Raw genomic sequence first — 15,791 nt, 5'->3', positions numbered from 1 at the left:
GGTGGGCGTGGACGGGGCCAGACAGGCCTGGCCGGAGGTCACGTAACCAGGAGTCAGGTCTGGCGGATGGGCAGTGTGTTGGGGACAGAGTGGGGTGCTCCCCGGGGCCGCCCCTCTGGCCTCTAGGCGGTGCTTCCTCGATGCCTTGTGGATCCCAGACCCTCTCGCTACCCCAGCTCAGCAGCGCCTGGCTGCCAGGAGAGCCCGTGTTCCTGAGGAGACAGCAGTGATGGTGGGCCAGGCTTGGCGGGAGGTCGGGAGGTAATTGGCGGCTGTCTGCATTGACAGGAGCAGACAGCTGAGAAAGCACAGACCTGTGGCCGCAGGGCAGCCCCACCCTCTGCTGAGCCCGCTTCTGCCCAGATGTAAATGTGGGTTTGTGTCAGGTTGGCAGACAGGCCCCAGCTCTTTGCTCCCCTGAGGGCCCTCTGCACCAGGCCCGTGACTCAGTTTCTCTGGCAGATGAGGAGCGTGGGCCGGGGGACAGATGCTGCCCAAACCCAGCCTGGTCCCTTCCTCAGCCCTGGGGCCAGCATCATGCTTCTTGGGGACCATCACAGCAGCCTGGCAGGAGCCTCTGCTGACCCTTTGCTGTTACTTCGAGTGTTTATTGAGCATCTCCTGTGTACTGGTCACGGCTCCTGATGAGCGATGGAGACAGCCCCTCCCCTCTGCGTACAGACGCAGGCGTTGCTGGTGCAGAGCTGTGGTGGGGGGGCCTGCTCGTCTCCCTCCATGCTTCTCTGGGTGCCTCCATATGTCTCTGTCTTCTTGCCCATTGTTTTCCCTGACTCTGAGGGACTCGCCTGCTCTCCCTTCGAGGCCGGGAGAAAAGTGGCACCTTCCCCCGGGCCCTGCTGGAGCAGACCCCCTGGTGGAGGTCAGTGTTCCCCCCACCCCGGTCAGCGTGCATTCTTATTTCCCAGCCCCCGGTGGAGCTGGCCTGCCGGGCGCACTCACGGCGCACCGTGGAGTGGCTGTGCCTGACTGACTGCCCTGCAGTGTTGGTGGGCTGTCCCCGCGCTGCCCGACACAAGCCAGGAGACAGCTGAGTGCCTCACGTCTCTGATGGAAGGGGGTCTTGTGCAGCCTCTTTCTCCACTCTGCACCCTGCCCACTTTGCAGCCCCCTCTTTTGGGGGCACCCCCAGAGATTCCAGGCAGAGCCCGGGGGCACCCAGAGTTCCGATTGTGATGCAAGAGAGAACAGGAGCCTGGGCCGCAGGCGGGTGGCAGGCAGGCATCCTGGCCCCCAGGTCAGCACTGGAAAACCCGTCTTTCACCGCATGAGGGTCTGAGTGGCTGTGGCGTGGGGACAAGCGAAGTCAGAGCACACCCAGCCTGGTGCCGAGGAAGCAGCCTGTCTGGGGGCACCGGCTCAGTGCAAGTGGGTCTTCCTGGGGTGATTTCTGAGGGAGGGAAGGCGGGTGGGGGGACCCCAGCTGTTCAAAAGGAGGTAGACCCATCTGTTTCAGGGTGGGGGGAGTGTGAGAGGAATACATCGTCTTCAAGACTTGAAAATTACTGAAGAGCATCAAGAACTTGTCAAGTATAATCCCACAGTCCAGAGACCTCTAGTTTTTTGTATCGTATTCACAATTTTGTTTTCAGATTTTTCTTGGGCTTAATATGTTGAGGCACCTTTCCCCATCTCACTTAAAACTCTGATAAACACAACTGCAAGGCTGACACAGCAGTCTGTGTGTGCACAGACCATAATTTACTTAACCACTCTCCTCATGCTGGGCTGTCAGCTCTTTCCAACTTCGTGACTAAGGGATGACAGGCCGCCTCATGCATACCATCCCTCACTCCCGCTAGGGCCGGGGAACTGGGCACTCCTGGTACCAGACTCTGAACAGAAGGGGGTGGTGGTGTGGGCAGACAAGTGGCACCAGCTTTGCCTCGCCCCTCATGGCCCATGGCCCATGGCCCGCCTCCTCCCCCGGCCTACTCAGAGAAGCAGAGGCCGGACTGTTGTGGTTCGGCCACCTTCTCCAGCCCCAGGAGGCAGGGAGCTCCCAGCCCTGCTGCCCACAGGCTGGTGATGACATCTCAGCCAAGTAAAGTAGGGAGATTTGGCACACACACCCCAAAAATCCCAACGTCTGGCCTCTCTTGAAAGGTCAGAAGTTTGGCGACACTGGGCCTGAGTCCCCTGGCTGCAGTCCGCAGGTGGTGCATGGCGGCTGCCTCCTCCAGGTGGATCTTGGGTGCCGGTCCTGCACTGCCCCTCGCCCAGCTGACCTGGCTGGCCTGTGTGGGCAGTGGCCTTTGTCACCTGTTGTTTAGTGATAAGAAGCCAGTGCTTCGTGGCCCGTCTGTGTAAACCACGCCCCCTAACCCTCCAGTGAGGGTCTGACTCTCACTGCGCCTTTTCCAAGGGCACTGTGGTCATCACGGAATCTTCTGCAAGAAAACCCCAAACATGGTCTGATGAACGCTGGTGCCAAAGTCTGTGTCCGCATTCTGGGTTCTTTCCCGATGAGAGGCTCCTGGAGGTGGGCTGACACGGAACCAGGGTCTGGGTCCTGTGGGGAGGGTGGCCAGCTAGGGGATAGCTCCAGGTAAAGGCCGCCACCCTGGGATCTCTCTCGGGGCTGGTTTCCCTGCCCCAGGTTCCCTTGGAGCCGGGTCCCGGGCCTCCTGATGGGGTGCGCACACCCTTCTCTTTCTCCCAGCCTCTGCCGGCCACACTTCTCCTGCGGAACCGACTGGGAGCTGGGGTGGACGTAGGCCCCAGAGGTGCCCTGGTCTCTGGCAGACCTGATCCACAGACAGACTTACCAGGAACCACTCAAAGTGGAGAATTCCGGGGGCTGGGCAAGGACAGACCCAGGTTTTGTAGAGTTGGAGGTTTTTACAACTTGGGAGCCCTTTTAAGAAAAAAGAATATAAAGTTACAAATACAAAAGTAGGTACAGGCCTTGGCAGGGGCCTGTGAAAGGCAGGTGTCCCAAGGGCCAGGCTCCCGAATCTCCCAGTGAGCTGCCACTGGCATGGGCCGAGGGTGACACAGGAGTCACCTCTGTGCACGTGTTCCCAGGCTTTCCCAAGAGCCCAGGCTCACTGGGTCCTGCGGTGGGACAGGGCACTGAAGGCTGTCAGGACCAGGCCAGGTGCCTCACCTGGAGCCCCAGGTGTGGCCTGAAGCTTGCACACAGGGCGGGTTGGGCAAGAGGCTGGGTGTGGGCTGGAGGTGAGGAACACGGCTCACTGTGACCCTGGCTTTGTGTCGGCAGGTGGAAAACCTGAAGGAGAAGCTCATCAGCCAGGCCCAGGAAGTGAGCCGCCTCCGATCAGAGCTGGTGAGGCTCGACCACAGCGTCCTATGGAGGGGGGTCGGGGCTGGGCAGACCCTGCACAGACTGGCCCCCCAGATGAGGGGTTCGACCCTGTCTCTCCCGAACCCCACGTCCATCCAAGCTGGGCTGTATCCTGGCCACGCAGACCCCCGTCCTACTTGGAAACACTCCCAGAGAATACTTGCCATCACTCACTGGGCCCTCCGAGGTCGTGTGACCCCCCAGGGGAGGGGGGCTAATTCTCATTTGCTGACATAAAATGGGAGTGTGAACTCTGTGTATAAATATGACTTTTCTTGTTACTTTCACACTCCGGAAAATAGAATGGAAGGGGTGGGGTGCAGGGGGAGCACTTCCTGCTTCCCTGCCAGGCTCGCCCTTTCTCTCTGCCATCTTCATCTTTGTTTTTCTCTTGAGCACCTTCTCTCTTCTTTCCCTCACTCACCTCTCTTTCTCTTTTCTCCCTCTTGCCGTCTTTCTCCCCGCTCTCCTCCCTTCTCCCCTGCCCACTCCCCTGCCCTCGCCCTCTCTCTGCCTCCTTGCTCCTTTCTTGCCCCTGACCTGCCCTCCCCCATGCCCCCCCTCGGCCCTGGCTCTCTGCAGGGAGGCACCGACTTGGAGAAGCACCGGGACCTGCTGATGGTGGAGAATGAGCGACTGAGGCAGGAGATGCGGCGCTGCGAGGCCGAGCTGCAGGAGCTGCGGGGGAAGCCGGGGGCCGCCTGCACAGGCTGCGAGCACAGCCAGGTGAGCGCCGGACCAGGTGGGCCTGGAGGGCTCAGTTCCTAACAGTGACCCTGCCCGCCTGCCTGCCTGCCTGTCTGTCTGTCTGTCTGCCTCACACCTGTCCCTGTGCCTCCAACCCCCGGTCTGCAGGAGAGCGCCCAGCTCCGAGACAAGCTGTCCCAGCTCCAGCTGGAGGTGGCGGAGAACAAAGGCATGCTGTCGGAGCTGAACCTGGAGGTGCAGCAGAAGACCGACCGGCTGGCCGAGGTGGAGCTGCGGCTCAAGGACTGCCTGGCCGAGAAGGCGCAGGAGGAGGAGCGGCTGAGCCGGCGCCTGCGCGACAGCCATGAGACCATCGCCAGCCTGCGGGCCCAGTCGCCGCCCATCAAGGTGAGCCACAGGCCTGGAGCGCGGGCAGTGCCCTGCGTGTGCCTGGACTGTGCCTTTGTTCTTGGCCCCTGGCGCCCAGGGCAGGACGTCAGAGGGGCTTGTCCTGGTGAACAGTCAGTGTGCACGGTTGAAGGAACCATTCCAGGTCTGCACTCAGTCCTGCCCCTTCCCCTTCTGGCCATCCAGCACCAGGCATGTAGTGGGCATCCAGCAATCGGCACTCGAGGTGCCCGCCGTGTACCTGGCATGGACGCTGTGCCTTGCTAGATTCTGCCCTTCTTATCTGTTCTGCGCCCTGTTCTGGGCCGCAGCCGGGCTCGGAGTGGGCTCATGAAGATGAGAAGATTCCAGGGGGCTCTTGCAGCATTCATGTGGGACCTTGAGGCTCCTCTGGCTTTTTCCGGGGACTCTTAGTGGGATGTTCCTGACGGTCCCCTCTGGGCCCCGGGGTGATGTCCAGGCACTCACGCACCTCCATGCACCGTCCCCCCCTCGCCATGCAGTATGTCATCAAGACGGTGGAGGTGGAGTCGTCCAAGACCAAGCAGGCCCTCAGCGAGTCCCAGGCCCGGAACCAGCACCTGCAGGAGCAGGTGGCCATGCAGCGGCAGGTGCTGAAGGAGATGGAGCAGCAGCTGCAGAGCTCGCACCAGCTGACCGCACAGCTCCGGGCGCAGGTGCGCAGGCCGTGTGAGGGTGCACGCTGGGCTGGAAAGCTAGAGGCGGGCCTGAGGTCCAGGGCAGGGGTTGAGCACTTGGGGGTCCGACAGACCTGGGTTCCAGCCTCTCCTCCCCCTGCTGGCGGTGTGACTAAGGGCAGGTTTTGTCTGAGTCGCTGTGTCCTCCTCTGTACAATGATCTGACCATAGAACCCACCTGACAGCGGGGCTCAGGGACATAATCACGAGAGGCCCTGCACGGGACCCGGCACACGTGCTCTTGGGAAGGGGTTGTAGTCAGGGTCGTAACAAACGCCCTCTCTGCTCTCCTGGGGCCTGTGGCTCGTACATGTCATGTGCTGGGCCCCAGGCTGATGCTGGGCTGATGCAGGGAGTAGGAGTTGCACGGAGCTCACAGGCCTTCCCAGGAGAGAGCTGGCCATCTTCTGCCTCTCCTGGGTGTGCATGTGTGTTCACTGGTGTGCACAGGGGTGAGGGGCCGGGCTTCTTCCCTCCCTCGCCCCCCCGCACTGAACCCCCGGCCCTGGCCACCAGATCGCCATGTACGAGGCGGAGCTGGAGCGGGCCCACGGGCAGATGCTGGAGGAGATGCAGTCCCTGGAGGAGGACAAGAACCGGGCCATCGAGGAGGCCTTTGCCAGAGCCCAGGTGGAGATGAAGGCCGTGCACGAGAACCTGGCAGGTGAGCCGGCTGGCTGCGCCCCAGCCTGCCCCAGGCTGCAGCCCCTCACCCCGTCCGCCTCACGCCCCTCGTGTCCCCACAGGCGTCCGGACCAACCTGCTGACGCTGCAGCCGGCGCTACGGACCCTCACCAACGACTACAACGGGCTCAAGCGGCAGGTGCGCGGCTTCCCGCTGCTGCTGCAGGAGGCCCTCAAGAGCGTCAAGGCCGAGGTGAGCGCACGCCCTGGGGGTAGGGCTGGGGGGGCTCGGGGCCCTGGGGCAGCGAGGCAGCCACCCAGGCTCCCCTCCAAAGGGCAGAGAACGCCCCCGGACAACATCTCCCCCCACACCCCCTGCCACCCTCAGACCCTGTTCGAAAAACAGCCTGGTCAGGGCAGGTCTTCCTATGACTCTAAACCAAACACATTATGTATATCTTTACGTCCCAAACTTATATCCTCATATCTTGAAAATGCTACCCACAGCTGTTCAGCTTAATTGAACTCTTTCAAGCCGCCCTTGTGCAAGACGAGAAGAGCAGCGGCTGATCAGCCTCCGGGCCGAGCCTCTTATGCCGTTGGCCCCTCAAATCTGGACGTCGGCTCCTGCAGGGTGGAGGGACTGACGCATTTGGGGAATAGAAAATAGCTCTCCTTTAAAAACTTACGTCAGTAATACCTGGATGTAGTGGACAGTTCCACCCCTGCAGAAGGGCGTCAGGTGGGAAGGGAAGGCCTCTCTGCCACCCCAGCCCCATCCCCGAAGGTGGCCTGTGTCCCAGCATTCCCCGCAGGGCTTTCGGAGTGTGCTGTAGCCTGTCGATGTGTATGTACGTGGATTTGTAGTTCCCTCCGGCCCAGCAAAGGGGAACATGTGTATGTGTGGTCTGCATCTTGCTGCTTTCCCCAATGCAATGTGCTTTGGAGATCTTACCTACCAGCTCCTACAGATCCATGAGATAGATGGTGTTATCCCCATCTTGCAGATGAGAAAATGGAGGCTCAGGTCCTCCAGCTGCTCAGGGGGTGAGCTGGAATTGGAGTCCAGCCGCCTCATGTTGTAGGCGAGTGCTAGTGCTGTGGGGTGAGGACTGAGTCCTGGCTCTGTGCAGGGCAACCCTGGGCTACAGGCTTAGCCTCTCTGGGCTCAGTTTCTTCCATGGTCAGTGGGCCTGGTAGCAGCGCCTACGTAGAGGGGTTGCTGGGAACAGGTGATGTGTGCCAGCGCACGTCAAGTACTCAGTCCCGGGCGGGAGGCAGTGAGCAGCCTGTGGGGGGCACAGGCAGTCGGGCAGATGGGCCCGTGGAGCCGGCCCCTGATGGCACTGCTCGTCCCCCATCAGATCGGCCAGGCCATCGAGGAGGTCAGCAGCAACAACCAGGAGCTGCTGCGCAAGTACCGGCGGGAGCTGCAGCTGCGCAAGAAGTGTCACAACGAGCTCGTGCGGCTGAAAGGTGACCCACCATTAGGGGCTGGGGAGCGCCCAGCATGGAGTCCCCGACCTGGCTCGTAGGTGGTCCCGTCCTTCCCCACGGCCCCAGCACCACGCCTCGGAGCTGTGCTGTCATTGAGGGGTGTGATTCCTTCCTTGTAGATGAGGAACCGAGGCACAGAGGAGGCAGGGGACCTGCTCAAAACTGCAGGCTTGTTAGTGTCCACCTTGGATCTGTCCCAGTGCTGAAGTCCTTGTCCCAGTGCCCATGGCAGGCTACCCTCAGGCCCCAGGTGGCCACGGGGTTGGGTATTGAAGCACCGGGTGGCGGGTGGCTGGGATGCCACTCGTTCTGGCTTAGGGCCTGGTCAAGCTTGAGACTTCACCCATCCACTGCACCAAGGTTAGGGAGCGCCTGTTCTGTGCCAGTTGCTGTTGGAGACACTGAGATATGATATGGGCCCCACAGATGCCATCCCTGCCCTCATGGTGCTCACTTCAGCGGGGGGAGCAGAGAGTCATCATTAGTCACCCAGAGAACCCAACACTGCCCCTGATACCAGACTGGGGAGAAGCTCTGAGAGCCCCTGGGTGTCTGACACAGGGGGTGTCAGGGGGCTTCCCGGAGGAGGTGGACGGGTGAAGGGGAAGTTGGCCATGCTGGCTGTGGTGGGAGTTTTCTCCTCCTCCCAGGAGCACTGGGATGCCCCTGAAGGGCTGGAGGCAAGGGGGCGTTGTGCTCAGCTCTGGCCTCCACACGCCCCTGGGGCTGCCCTGTTGCCTGTGCCCACTCTGCACTGCCAGGCGTCCACCTGCTGTCCAGTGCTGTTTGCCCGTCTCATCCCCAACCCCTGTCCTGGCATTCACTGCGTCCTTTCAAAACGACAGAACAAGCCCCTCGGCTTACTGGGACCCGAGCCCCTCACTGTGCAGATGAGGAAACTGAAGTCCAGAGATGTAAAGAGAGTGTCTATTTTGGTACTCCACCCAGACTGCGTGCAGTGTTTGAGCCCCACAGTTGGCCTTTCCTCCCCGTCCCACCCTCAACTGGTTTGCTCAGGAAGGAAATGTACCAATAAGTGAACTCATCCTGTAGTGTGAGTGACTGATAACAGCTTTGTGGGCCACCTTGCCCTGGGGGCCTTGCTTTGAAGGCAGGGGGCTCTGAACCACTAGGCTGCTTAGGATGCCAGTGGAGACCAGTGTGGAGGCGGTCTGGTTTAACCCTTCTCTCCTCCCCTACCCAATGCAGGGAACATCCGGGTGATTGCTCGTGTCCGGCCAGTCACCAAAGAGGACGGGGAAGGCCCTGAGGCGACCAATGCGGTGACCTTCGATCCCGACGATGACTCCATCATCCACCTGCTGCACAAAGGAAAGCCTGTATCCTTCGAGCTGGACAAGGTCTTCTCCCCGAGGGCCTCACAGCAGGACGTGAGTGTGGCCCTTCGGAGGAAGGGACAGAGATCAGTGGAGAGGGGACACAGAGACTCACAGGGAGAGGGAGAGATGGTGGGAGGATGGACGGAAAGACGTGTTAAGAGTGGGGAAGACAGGATGGAGAAGCCTGGGGCACCACGATCCCTCTTTCCTTCCCCTCTGGAGGAGAGAAGAGGGTGAGAAGCTAAGACCGAGGGCCTTAGGAGCCTCTGCCAGAAGGAGAGCTCCATGTGCAGCCCTCCCACCCTCAGCCCCGCCCACACATGTGGCCCTGCCCACTCTCACAGCCCCACCCACACATGTGGCCCCGCCCACTCTCACAGCCCCACCCACACATGTGGCCCTGCCCAGTCTCACAGCCCCACCCACACATGTGGTCCTGCCTACCCTCACAGCGCCACTCACAGGTGGCCCGCCCACCCCTCAGCCCCACCCACACATGTGGCACCGCCCACTCACAGCCCCACCCATCCACGTGGCCACTCCCAACCAGATGACCCTGGCTCCATTGAAGCAGGGCCCTCCAGCTGTGAGCGCTCTGTTCAGGGTTGTTTCTAGCAACTCCCCGGTCCCCAGTGCAGAGCCCTCAGCCTGTGAGAGCCATGTGGTCTCAGCATCGCTCTTCTCTCATATCTGCCGGGTCCAACCTGCCAGGCCTGTCTTGCCTCTGCCTTCTTGTTGCCATACTTGGCTTCACCTTTGCCCCCATCCTCTGTCTGCTGGCAGGCAGGCAGGCCAGAGGAGGTGCAGGCACGTGCTGGCCTCTGCCTTCATTTTGCTGCGCCCTCCTTGAGAGCTGGAGAATGGGGTTGGGGGTTTGTGAGCTCCAGGGCAGGGGCGGGGGGGGCCCCTTCAGGTGTTTGCCTGCAGTAAGCCCTGTTCTGTCTCCCCTTCAGCCTCTTGGCAACCAGGTTGCCGTTCATGTCCAGTGTAAGTGGGTTATTAGTTGTGAATTCTGCACAGTGAGCTGGTTGCTTACAATAGCATGTGCTGCATTATTGCTGAAGGAGAGAGCGCTCAGGGGGAGGGGGCTGGACCTGTAGCTGGTGTGGGGCCCTGGTCTCAGCAGCCCTGGCAGCCCCTCACCCCCCATCTGCATCCCCCCTAGGTGTTCCAGGAGGTGCAGGCCCTGATCACCTCCTGCATTGACGGCTTCAATGTCTGCATCTTCGCCTACGGCCAGACGGGTGCCGGCAAGACGTACACGATGGAGGTGGGTGCTCGCTGGATGGGGCAGGGGTTCAGAGTGAAGACCACTGCCCTGCCGCTGTAGAGGGGGCTCCCTCACTGATCTTGGGGTTTGTGTGGTGTGTGTTTTGCCTCACTTGGTTTTCACAACCACTCTGGGAGCAGAGCCCGTAGCTGTGTTAGCCTCAAGGCACCAGCAGAGGGGCCACCTGGCTCAGTGCACCTGCGATAGTCCCCTGGGTGTGGGGCAGGGGCAGACCCACAACACACTCTGGCATCAGCGGGGTCTCACTCGGCCTGGGGCTGGAGTCCGGGGCAGCACTTCAGCTCTCTCAGGACAGGATTTCACTGCACCACACATGTTTTTTGGGCCCCTGCTGTGTGGCTTCCCATGCTGGGCCTGGGGGCATCAGGGCAATGAGGGCGGGTCTCTGCCATTGAGGGGAGCCCTGGGCAGTGGGAGAGGCTGGCCAGTGGAGGCTGTCATGGGGCGCCCAGCTCTTACCTGCTGCCCCCACAGTCAGGGCAGGGCTTCGTCTCTGGGCTTGTCGCCGCCCCCTCTCCATGGGGTGTGGCCAGGAACAGGGCGCTGAGAGGAGGAAGAATCTCGACTGTAGACAAAACAGAAAACTGGCCCCTGGGGGTGTCTTTGGTTTGTCGGCATTTCCTTGGCTCTTGAGGGGTGCTGTGGGTTCCCCAATCGGGGAAGAGGGCAGGTGTTGAGAGGGTTGGACAGGCCCTGCTGGCCCAGGCCATCAGGCACCCTTTGGCGAGGCTACCAGGCTGGCAGTACTCAAGCCTGGCAAGGGAGCCAAGCAGCAGAAGTGGAAGGAGAGCGGGAGGTGCCATCAAGGGGGAGGCAAGGGCCCCAGTGAGGACCCCAGGTTTCCTTTCAGAAAGGCCAGCCAGCCCATCAGGCCTGGGGCACTTGCTGGCTCTGCCTGCACCTCCTCTCCAGCACCCACAGAGCCCGGTCCATGGCCTCCCTGACATCGAGCACCATTGTGGGCAGTGGCAGGGACATCATCCATTCCCCATGCCCCCTCCCACGTGGCCCACCAGGGCTGGGTATGCGTCTGGCACCCAGCAGTCCCTGTGTGTGGGCTCCTGCCAGGCATTTCACCCAGGGGCTCTGCTGTCTCAGGGCAGTCCTGGCACGGTGGTGTCTCTTTAAATGTGGGAAACTGAGGCCCAAGGAGGTGAAGTTGCTTGCAGCTGGTGGAGGGCGTTTGGGGGCAGACCGGCAGGCAGGTGGGAGCTTCGGTCAGGGAGGGTGGCCTGTGAGGGGAGGCCAGCTGGAGGGAGATGGGGGCCACAGACACCATGTGAGCATCTGCACGGTACACCCCTCATGGTGGGGAGAGGCCCACTCACTGGGGCCTTGCTTCTGCCCCCAGGGGACCCCTGAGAACCCGGGCATCAACCAGCGGGCCCTGCAGCTGCTCTTCTCCGAGGTGCAGGAGAAGGCGTCCGACTGGGCGTACACCATCACCGTCAGCGCGGCCGAGATCTACAACGAGGCCCTCAGGTGGGCACAGGCCTCCCGGGCAGCTCGGGGTCCTCAGGGCCATGTGGAGCCATGTGGGATGGGAAGTGGGGTCTCCCTGAAGCAGGGAGTTGGAGGCTGTATGTCCTGACCCGGCCCAGCGGTCTGCTGGTCCTAGGCCCCTCCCCCATGCCAGTGGGCAGAGGAGAGAAAGGCTTTCTGAGCCCACCTGGGACCCCAGACCCAGGCGTTCCTTTTCCCGTGGAAGTGTCCTCACCCTCCCCGCAGCTGCACCAGGTGGTAGTAAGTGAGAGTGGGGAGGCTGGGGGCTGTGCCCTCAGGGGCTCAGTGCATCACAGGGCAGGAGTGGCGCCACCACAGGACTTTTGGGGAACATTGGTCTCTGCCCTTCAAGGGCCTGAGTGCTGGGAGGAGCTGGAGGAGGAGGAGGAGGGGCGAGGAAGGCTTCCTGAAGGTGCAGTGTGTTAGGGGAACATTCCAGGCTGGGGGCAGGTGCGGTGCAAACAGAGGCAGACTGGGAGGAGGGAGTGACCGCCATCCGCCTGCCCCTCCAGGGACCTGCTGGGACAGGAGCCCCAGGAGAAGCTGGAGATCCGGCTGTGCCCAGACGGCAGCGGGCAGCTGTACGTGCCGGGGCTGACGGAGTTCCAGGTGCAGAGTGTGGACGACATCAACAAGGTGTGGGGCCGGGCGGGGCAGGGCAGTGCTGGGAGACCCTGCCCACAGGCAGAGCTGCCCTAGGGTAGGACACGTCCCCACCCTCTCTGAGCCTCAGTTTCCTCTGTATGGTGTAGCGGGTGACGCCCCTCACAGGGGTACTCGGGGACAGGGTGATTCCAAAGACCCCACTCCCAACCCTGTGCATCTGCCCTCCCTGCCCCCCCGCCCCACCGCCAGGTGTTTGAGTTTGGCCACACCAACCGCACGACGGAGTTCACCAACCTTAACGAGCACAGCTCCCGCTCACACGCGCTGCTTATCGTGACGGTGCGCGGTGTGGACTGCAGCACGGGCCTCCGCACCACGGGTGAGTGAGGGCGAGGGGCAGCCCGGCCCGAGCCCCGCCCACGGACCCACCCCTGGGGCGGCCTTGACCTGCCCTGTGCCCTCCCTGCAGGCAAGCTGAACCTGGTGGACCTGGCCGGCTCGGAGCGCGTGGGCAAGTCGGGGGCCGAGGGCAGCCGCCTGCGGGAGGCACAGCACATCAACAAGTCGCTGTCGGCCCTGGGGGACGTCATTGCTGCCCTGCGCTCCCGCCAGGGCCACGTGCCCTTCCGCAACTCCAAGCTCACCTACCTGCTGCAGGACTCGCTCAGTGGGGACAGCAAGACCCTCATGGTGGTGCAGGTGAGGAGCGCAGGTTGGGGCAGCCAGCAGCACAGGGGCTCGGCCAGCACCAGGACCAGGGGCCCCTCCCAGGTACCCAGGCTGTGCACGGAAGGGCCACTTGTCCTGAGCAGCTCCAAAGCATGCTGAGCTCCAAACCGTGCACCCCCCAGCCTCCCCAACCGAGCTGGTGACATGCACCCTGTGTACCTCGCACGTTGCTCCTCTCCTGCCTCTGACGTGCCGTCGCTGCTCCCTCAGTTCCCCTCCAGCTCCCCCCATCTTCTCCAGCAAGCCTTCTAGAGTCCCCTGGCTGTGAGCTCCCTCTGCTCAGCATGCTGCCCCCTCCAGTTGTTGGGGGGTGGCTGGTCGGGGTGGGGAGTGAGCCCTGGTCTCTCCCAGGTGTCGCCCGTGGAGAAGAACACCAGCGAGACGCTCTACTCCCTCAAGTTTGCTGAGAGGGTCCGCTCTGTGGAGCTGGGCCCCGGGTCCCGCAGGGCAGAGCTCGGGTCCTGGTCCAGCCAGGAGCATCTGGAGGTACGGGGACCACCACGGGCCTGTCTGGGTCGTGGGCAGGAGGGGAGATCTGGGAGCGGGACGGCCTGGAGCGGTGGGAAGAGGAAGATGCCAGAGGGGGCGGAGCCCGAACTTGAACCCAAACCTAGCAGCCTCTTTAGTTCAAGTATTTCTTCTTGGTCTCTGAGGTCCCTGTGGGGTCGTCTTCTGGTTGGGTGTGCAGGCCGGCACACAGGCACTCGGTAGTAACTAGTTTATTTCTTTACGTGGATTATCTCATTTAACTCTGGCACTACCTGAAGCGAGGGTATCATCATCGTGCCCATTTGGCAGATGAGAAAACGGTTTCAGGAGGCTGGGAAGGGGAGGAGGGGGAGGTGCGGTGCGGGTGGGGAGCCAGGGCAGCGTGGCACCGACCACCTGTCCTCCCCCTCCCCTCACAGTGGGAGCCAGCTTGCCAGACGCCACAGCCAGCAGCACGAGCCCATTCGGCCCCCGGCTCTGGGTCCACTAGCCGCCCAGGCTCCATCCGGAGGAAGCTGCAGCCCTCAGGTGAGCCTGTAGGGGGTGGGTGGGTGGGTGTGCCTCCCCACAGGTCCATCACAGCCGCTGGGCTGCCCTTCCCTGGGGGCGCTTTTTGTTTTTTTAAACTTTATAGAACTTGACCAAAACTTGTGTCGCAACTTGCCCTGGCCCTAGGAAGTAGTAAGGGCGGACAGCCCTGGGCCCGTTTTACAGAGGGGAAATCGAAGGCCCCCTTGGAGGAAGGGGTAGCGTAAGCAGGAGTGCACCCTCCAGCTCCTAGCTGGGCTGCTCACCTGAGGCCCAGGACACGATTCTCCCAGGCCGGCTGGCCGGGCTCGTGCAGTACCTGCCCGTCAGAGCAGCCTGGCGCACCCGGGGGCTAGGGTGGGGGAAGAAGGCAGGGCTCACCTGTGTCCTAGGACTGGCAGCCAGGGCTCCGGCCCCCTCGGCCCCACTCATGGAAAGGCCTGATGAGTGCTTGAGGAGGGGGAGCGGGTAGGGGCAGCAGGGTCTGGGGGGCCCTGGCCCGAGGCAAGCCCACCAGTGAGATGCCTGTCGCTTTGATTTCAGCCTGACGGCTGGGGCTACAGTCTCCAGGTGAGTGTGGGGCCCGCGGCCCAGGGCTTCTTGTTGCCCGCCTGCTGCGCCGGCCACCTTGGGATGCAGGGCTGTGCCGGGAGCTCGGCTGCTCAGGGCTGGGGCTGTCCTTCGCTGCCTGCTGTCTGTGTGCTTCTGCCTGGCTCCCTCGTCTCCCTCCTGTTCTCCTCGACAGACTAACGAACCCCCTTCTCGTCCTGCAGGGAAGTCAAGGCCGGTGCCTGTGTGATGGATGTGTCCACCCTGCTGGCCCCGTGGCTGGACCTGAGCCCCACTGCCGCCTGCCGCAGCGCTGGGGGTGGGAGGCGAGGCTCCTCTTCTCTTCCGCCCCCTCGGAGATGAGAAACACGTTCCGAAAGAGATGGTGGCTCTCGGCTGTGGCTCTGGGTGCACGTGGCGTGGGCTGTACGGGCAGGGAGGGCCGCTCCGCCTGGGGGGCCTGGCCATCCGAGCCGGCCCACGTGGGGAGGGCAGGAGCGTGTGGGGGGGTGCCAGCCCAGCTCTTCCCAGCTTGCAGGGCCCCCTCCGTAGTGGGCGGGCAGAGGAACCCCCAGAAGGCACAGGAGCCGTGGAACTGGGGCTGGTGGGCGGCCTCCCCTCCTCCAGGGGCCTGCACTGGTGTGTATATAGTGTCCTCGGTGTACATAGGAGCTCGGCCCTCCTGCGGGCCGGGCCGTATTTATGGCCGGCAGGAGGCCAGTGGGCAGGATTCTGCTACCCCCACCTGCCTGGCACCAGGCTCTCTCCTTGCTCACTGGCCTCTTGATAGTTTCCTCTCTCTGAAATCCTATTTAAGAACTTTTGGAAGCGTAGCCATTTTTACTTGTTAAAATAAAAGCCTTTTTACACAAGCGTGGTCTGAGAGTTGGTCTCATGGCCCCTGGGGGATGGCTGGAAGCATGGTGTCGGCGTGTGCTGCTGGCCCCCCACTGCTGGCTGGTCACCCACGGCCCTCCCCACCCAACGTCCCCATCAGGATCACATGTCCTGATGTCCGTGACTGGGAGGGGCTGTGCCCTCACCCCACCTGGTCAGCCTGTGACTGATACCTGAACAACGGTGCCATCACCTTGTCTCACAGACGGGAACCTGAGGCTCCTAGAGGCACACAAGACGGTGGCCACGGGGCGCCTTCTGCCCTGGCCGCGTCCCCTCGAGTGAATGGCCACGGCTGAGCGCCCCCTGCCCCCAGTGCCTACAGGACTCCCACCCGTCGGGGGTTGTGTTGGCCTGCACTGCTCCCAGCCCCAGTGGGGCCCTCCCTCCAACCAAGCGGGACTGAACCGACAGCTGCTGCCTCGGGAAGGAGCAGGGGCCCTCCTCTCAGGGCTGACCACTGGGTCAGGGGAACCTGTTCTGGGCAGCCAGCACTGGGGGCTCCTGCGGGGAGTGAAAGCTACGCAGAGCCCTCGTCAGATGGGGCAGCTGCCCTTCCAGTCCTGTCCCTGGAGGCAGCCTGGGGGATGGGGGAGGGTGCTGGGCTCTGGGCCAGCCCA

At 62.6% G+C, this 15,791-nt stretch overlaps 1 protein-coding gene across 21 annotated transcripts in view; it reads left to right on the top strand.

Moving 5' to 3' along the window:
- The window catches only part of KIFC3 (kinesin family member C3), a 65,331-nt gene extending 50,185 nt beyond the window's left edge, over nucleotides 1–15,146 (top strand). For 11 of the 21 annotated variants that reach the window (XM_070261879.1, XM_070261876.1, XM_070261882.1 and 8 more), the window contains 17 exons: nucleotides 3,242–3,307; nucleotides 3,908–4,051; nucleotides 4,181–4,420; nucleotides 4,924–5,097; nucleotides 5,635–5,782; nucleotides 5,865–5,995; nucleotides 7,107–7,218; nucleotides 8,449–8,630; nucleotides 9,745–9,849; nucleotides 11,222–11,352; nucleotides 11,886–12,009; nucleotides 12,229–12,358; nucleotides 12,449–12,678; nucleotides 13,060–13,194; nucleotides 13,617–13,725; nucleotides 14,269–14,295; nucleotides 14,499–15,146. In XM_070261879.1, the coding sequence (XP_070117980.1) occupies nucleotides 3,242–3,307; nucleotides 3,908–4,051; nucleotides 4,181–4,420; nucleotides 4,924–5,097; nucleotides 5,635–5,782; nucleotides 5,865–5,995; nucleotides 7,107–7,218; nucleotides 8,449–8,630; nucleotides 9,745–9,849; nucleotides 11,222–11,352; nucleotides 11,886–12,009; nucleotides 12,229–12,358; nucleotides 12,449–12,678; nucleotides 13,060–13,194; nucleotides 13,617–13,725; nucleotides 14,269–14,273 (2,166 nt within the window). In that variant the 3' untranslated portion in view covers nucleotides 14,274–14,295; nucleotides 14,499–15,146. Of the gene's footprint in view, nucleotides 1–1,178; nucleotides 1,387–3,241; nucleotides 3,308–3,907; nucleotides 4,052–4,180; nucleotides 4,421–4,923; nucleotides 5,098–5,634; nucleotides 5,783–5,864; nucleotides 5,996–7,106; nucleotides 7,219–8,448; nucleotides 8,631–9,744; nucleotides 9,850–11,221; nucleotides 11,353–11,885; nucleotides 12,010–12,228; nucleotides 12,359–12,448; nucleotides 12,679–13,059; nucleotides 13,195–13,616; nucleotides 13,726–14,268; nucleotides 14,296–14,498 lie in introns of those variants that run through there. The other 10 variants (XM_070261878.1, XM_023637070.2, XM_023637069.2 and 7 more) reach the window with 3 other exon arrangements.
- The last annotated feature ends 645 nt before the right edge of the window (nucleotides 15,147–15,791 follow it).

The sequence above is a fragment of the Equus caballus genome, chromosome 3 (assembly GCF_041296265.1).
Source record: "Equus caballus isolate H_3958 breed thoroughbred chromosome 3, TB-T2T, whole genome shotgun sequence".
NCBI classification, from domain to species: domain Eukaryota; kingdom Metazoa; phylum Chordata; class Mammalia; order Perissodactyla; family Equidae; genus Equus; species Equus caballus.
This window is presented reverse-complemented; position numbering and strand designations above follow the sequence as displayed.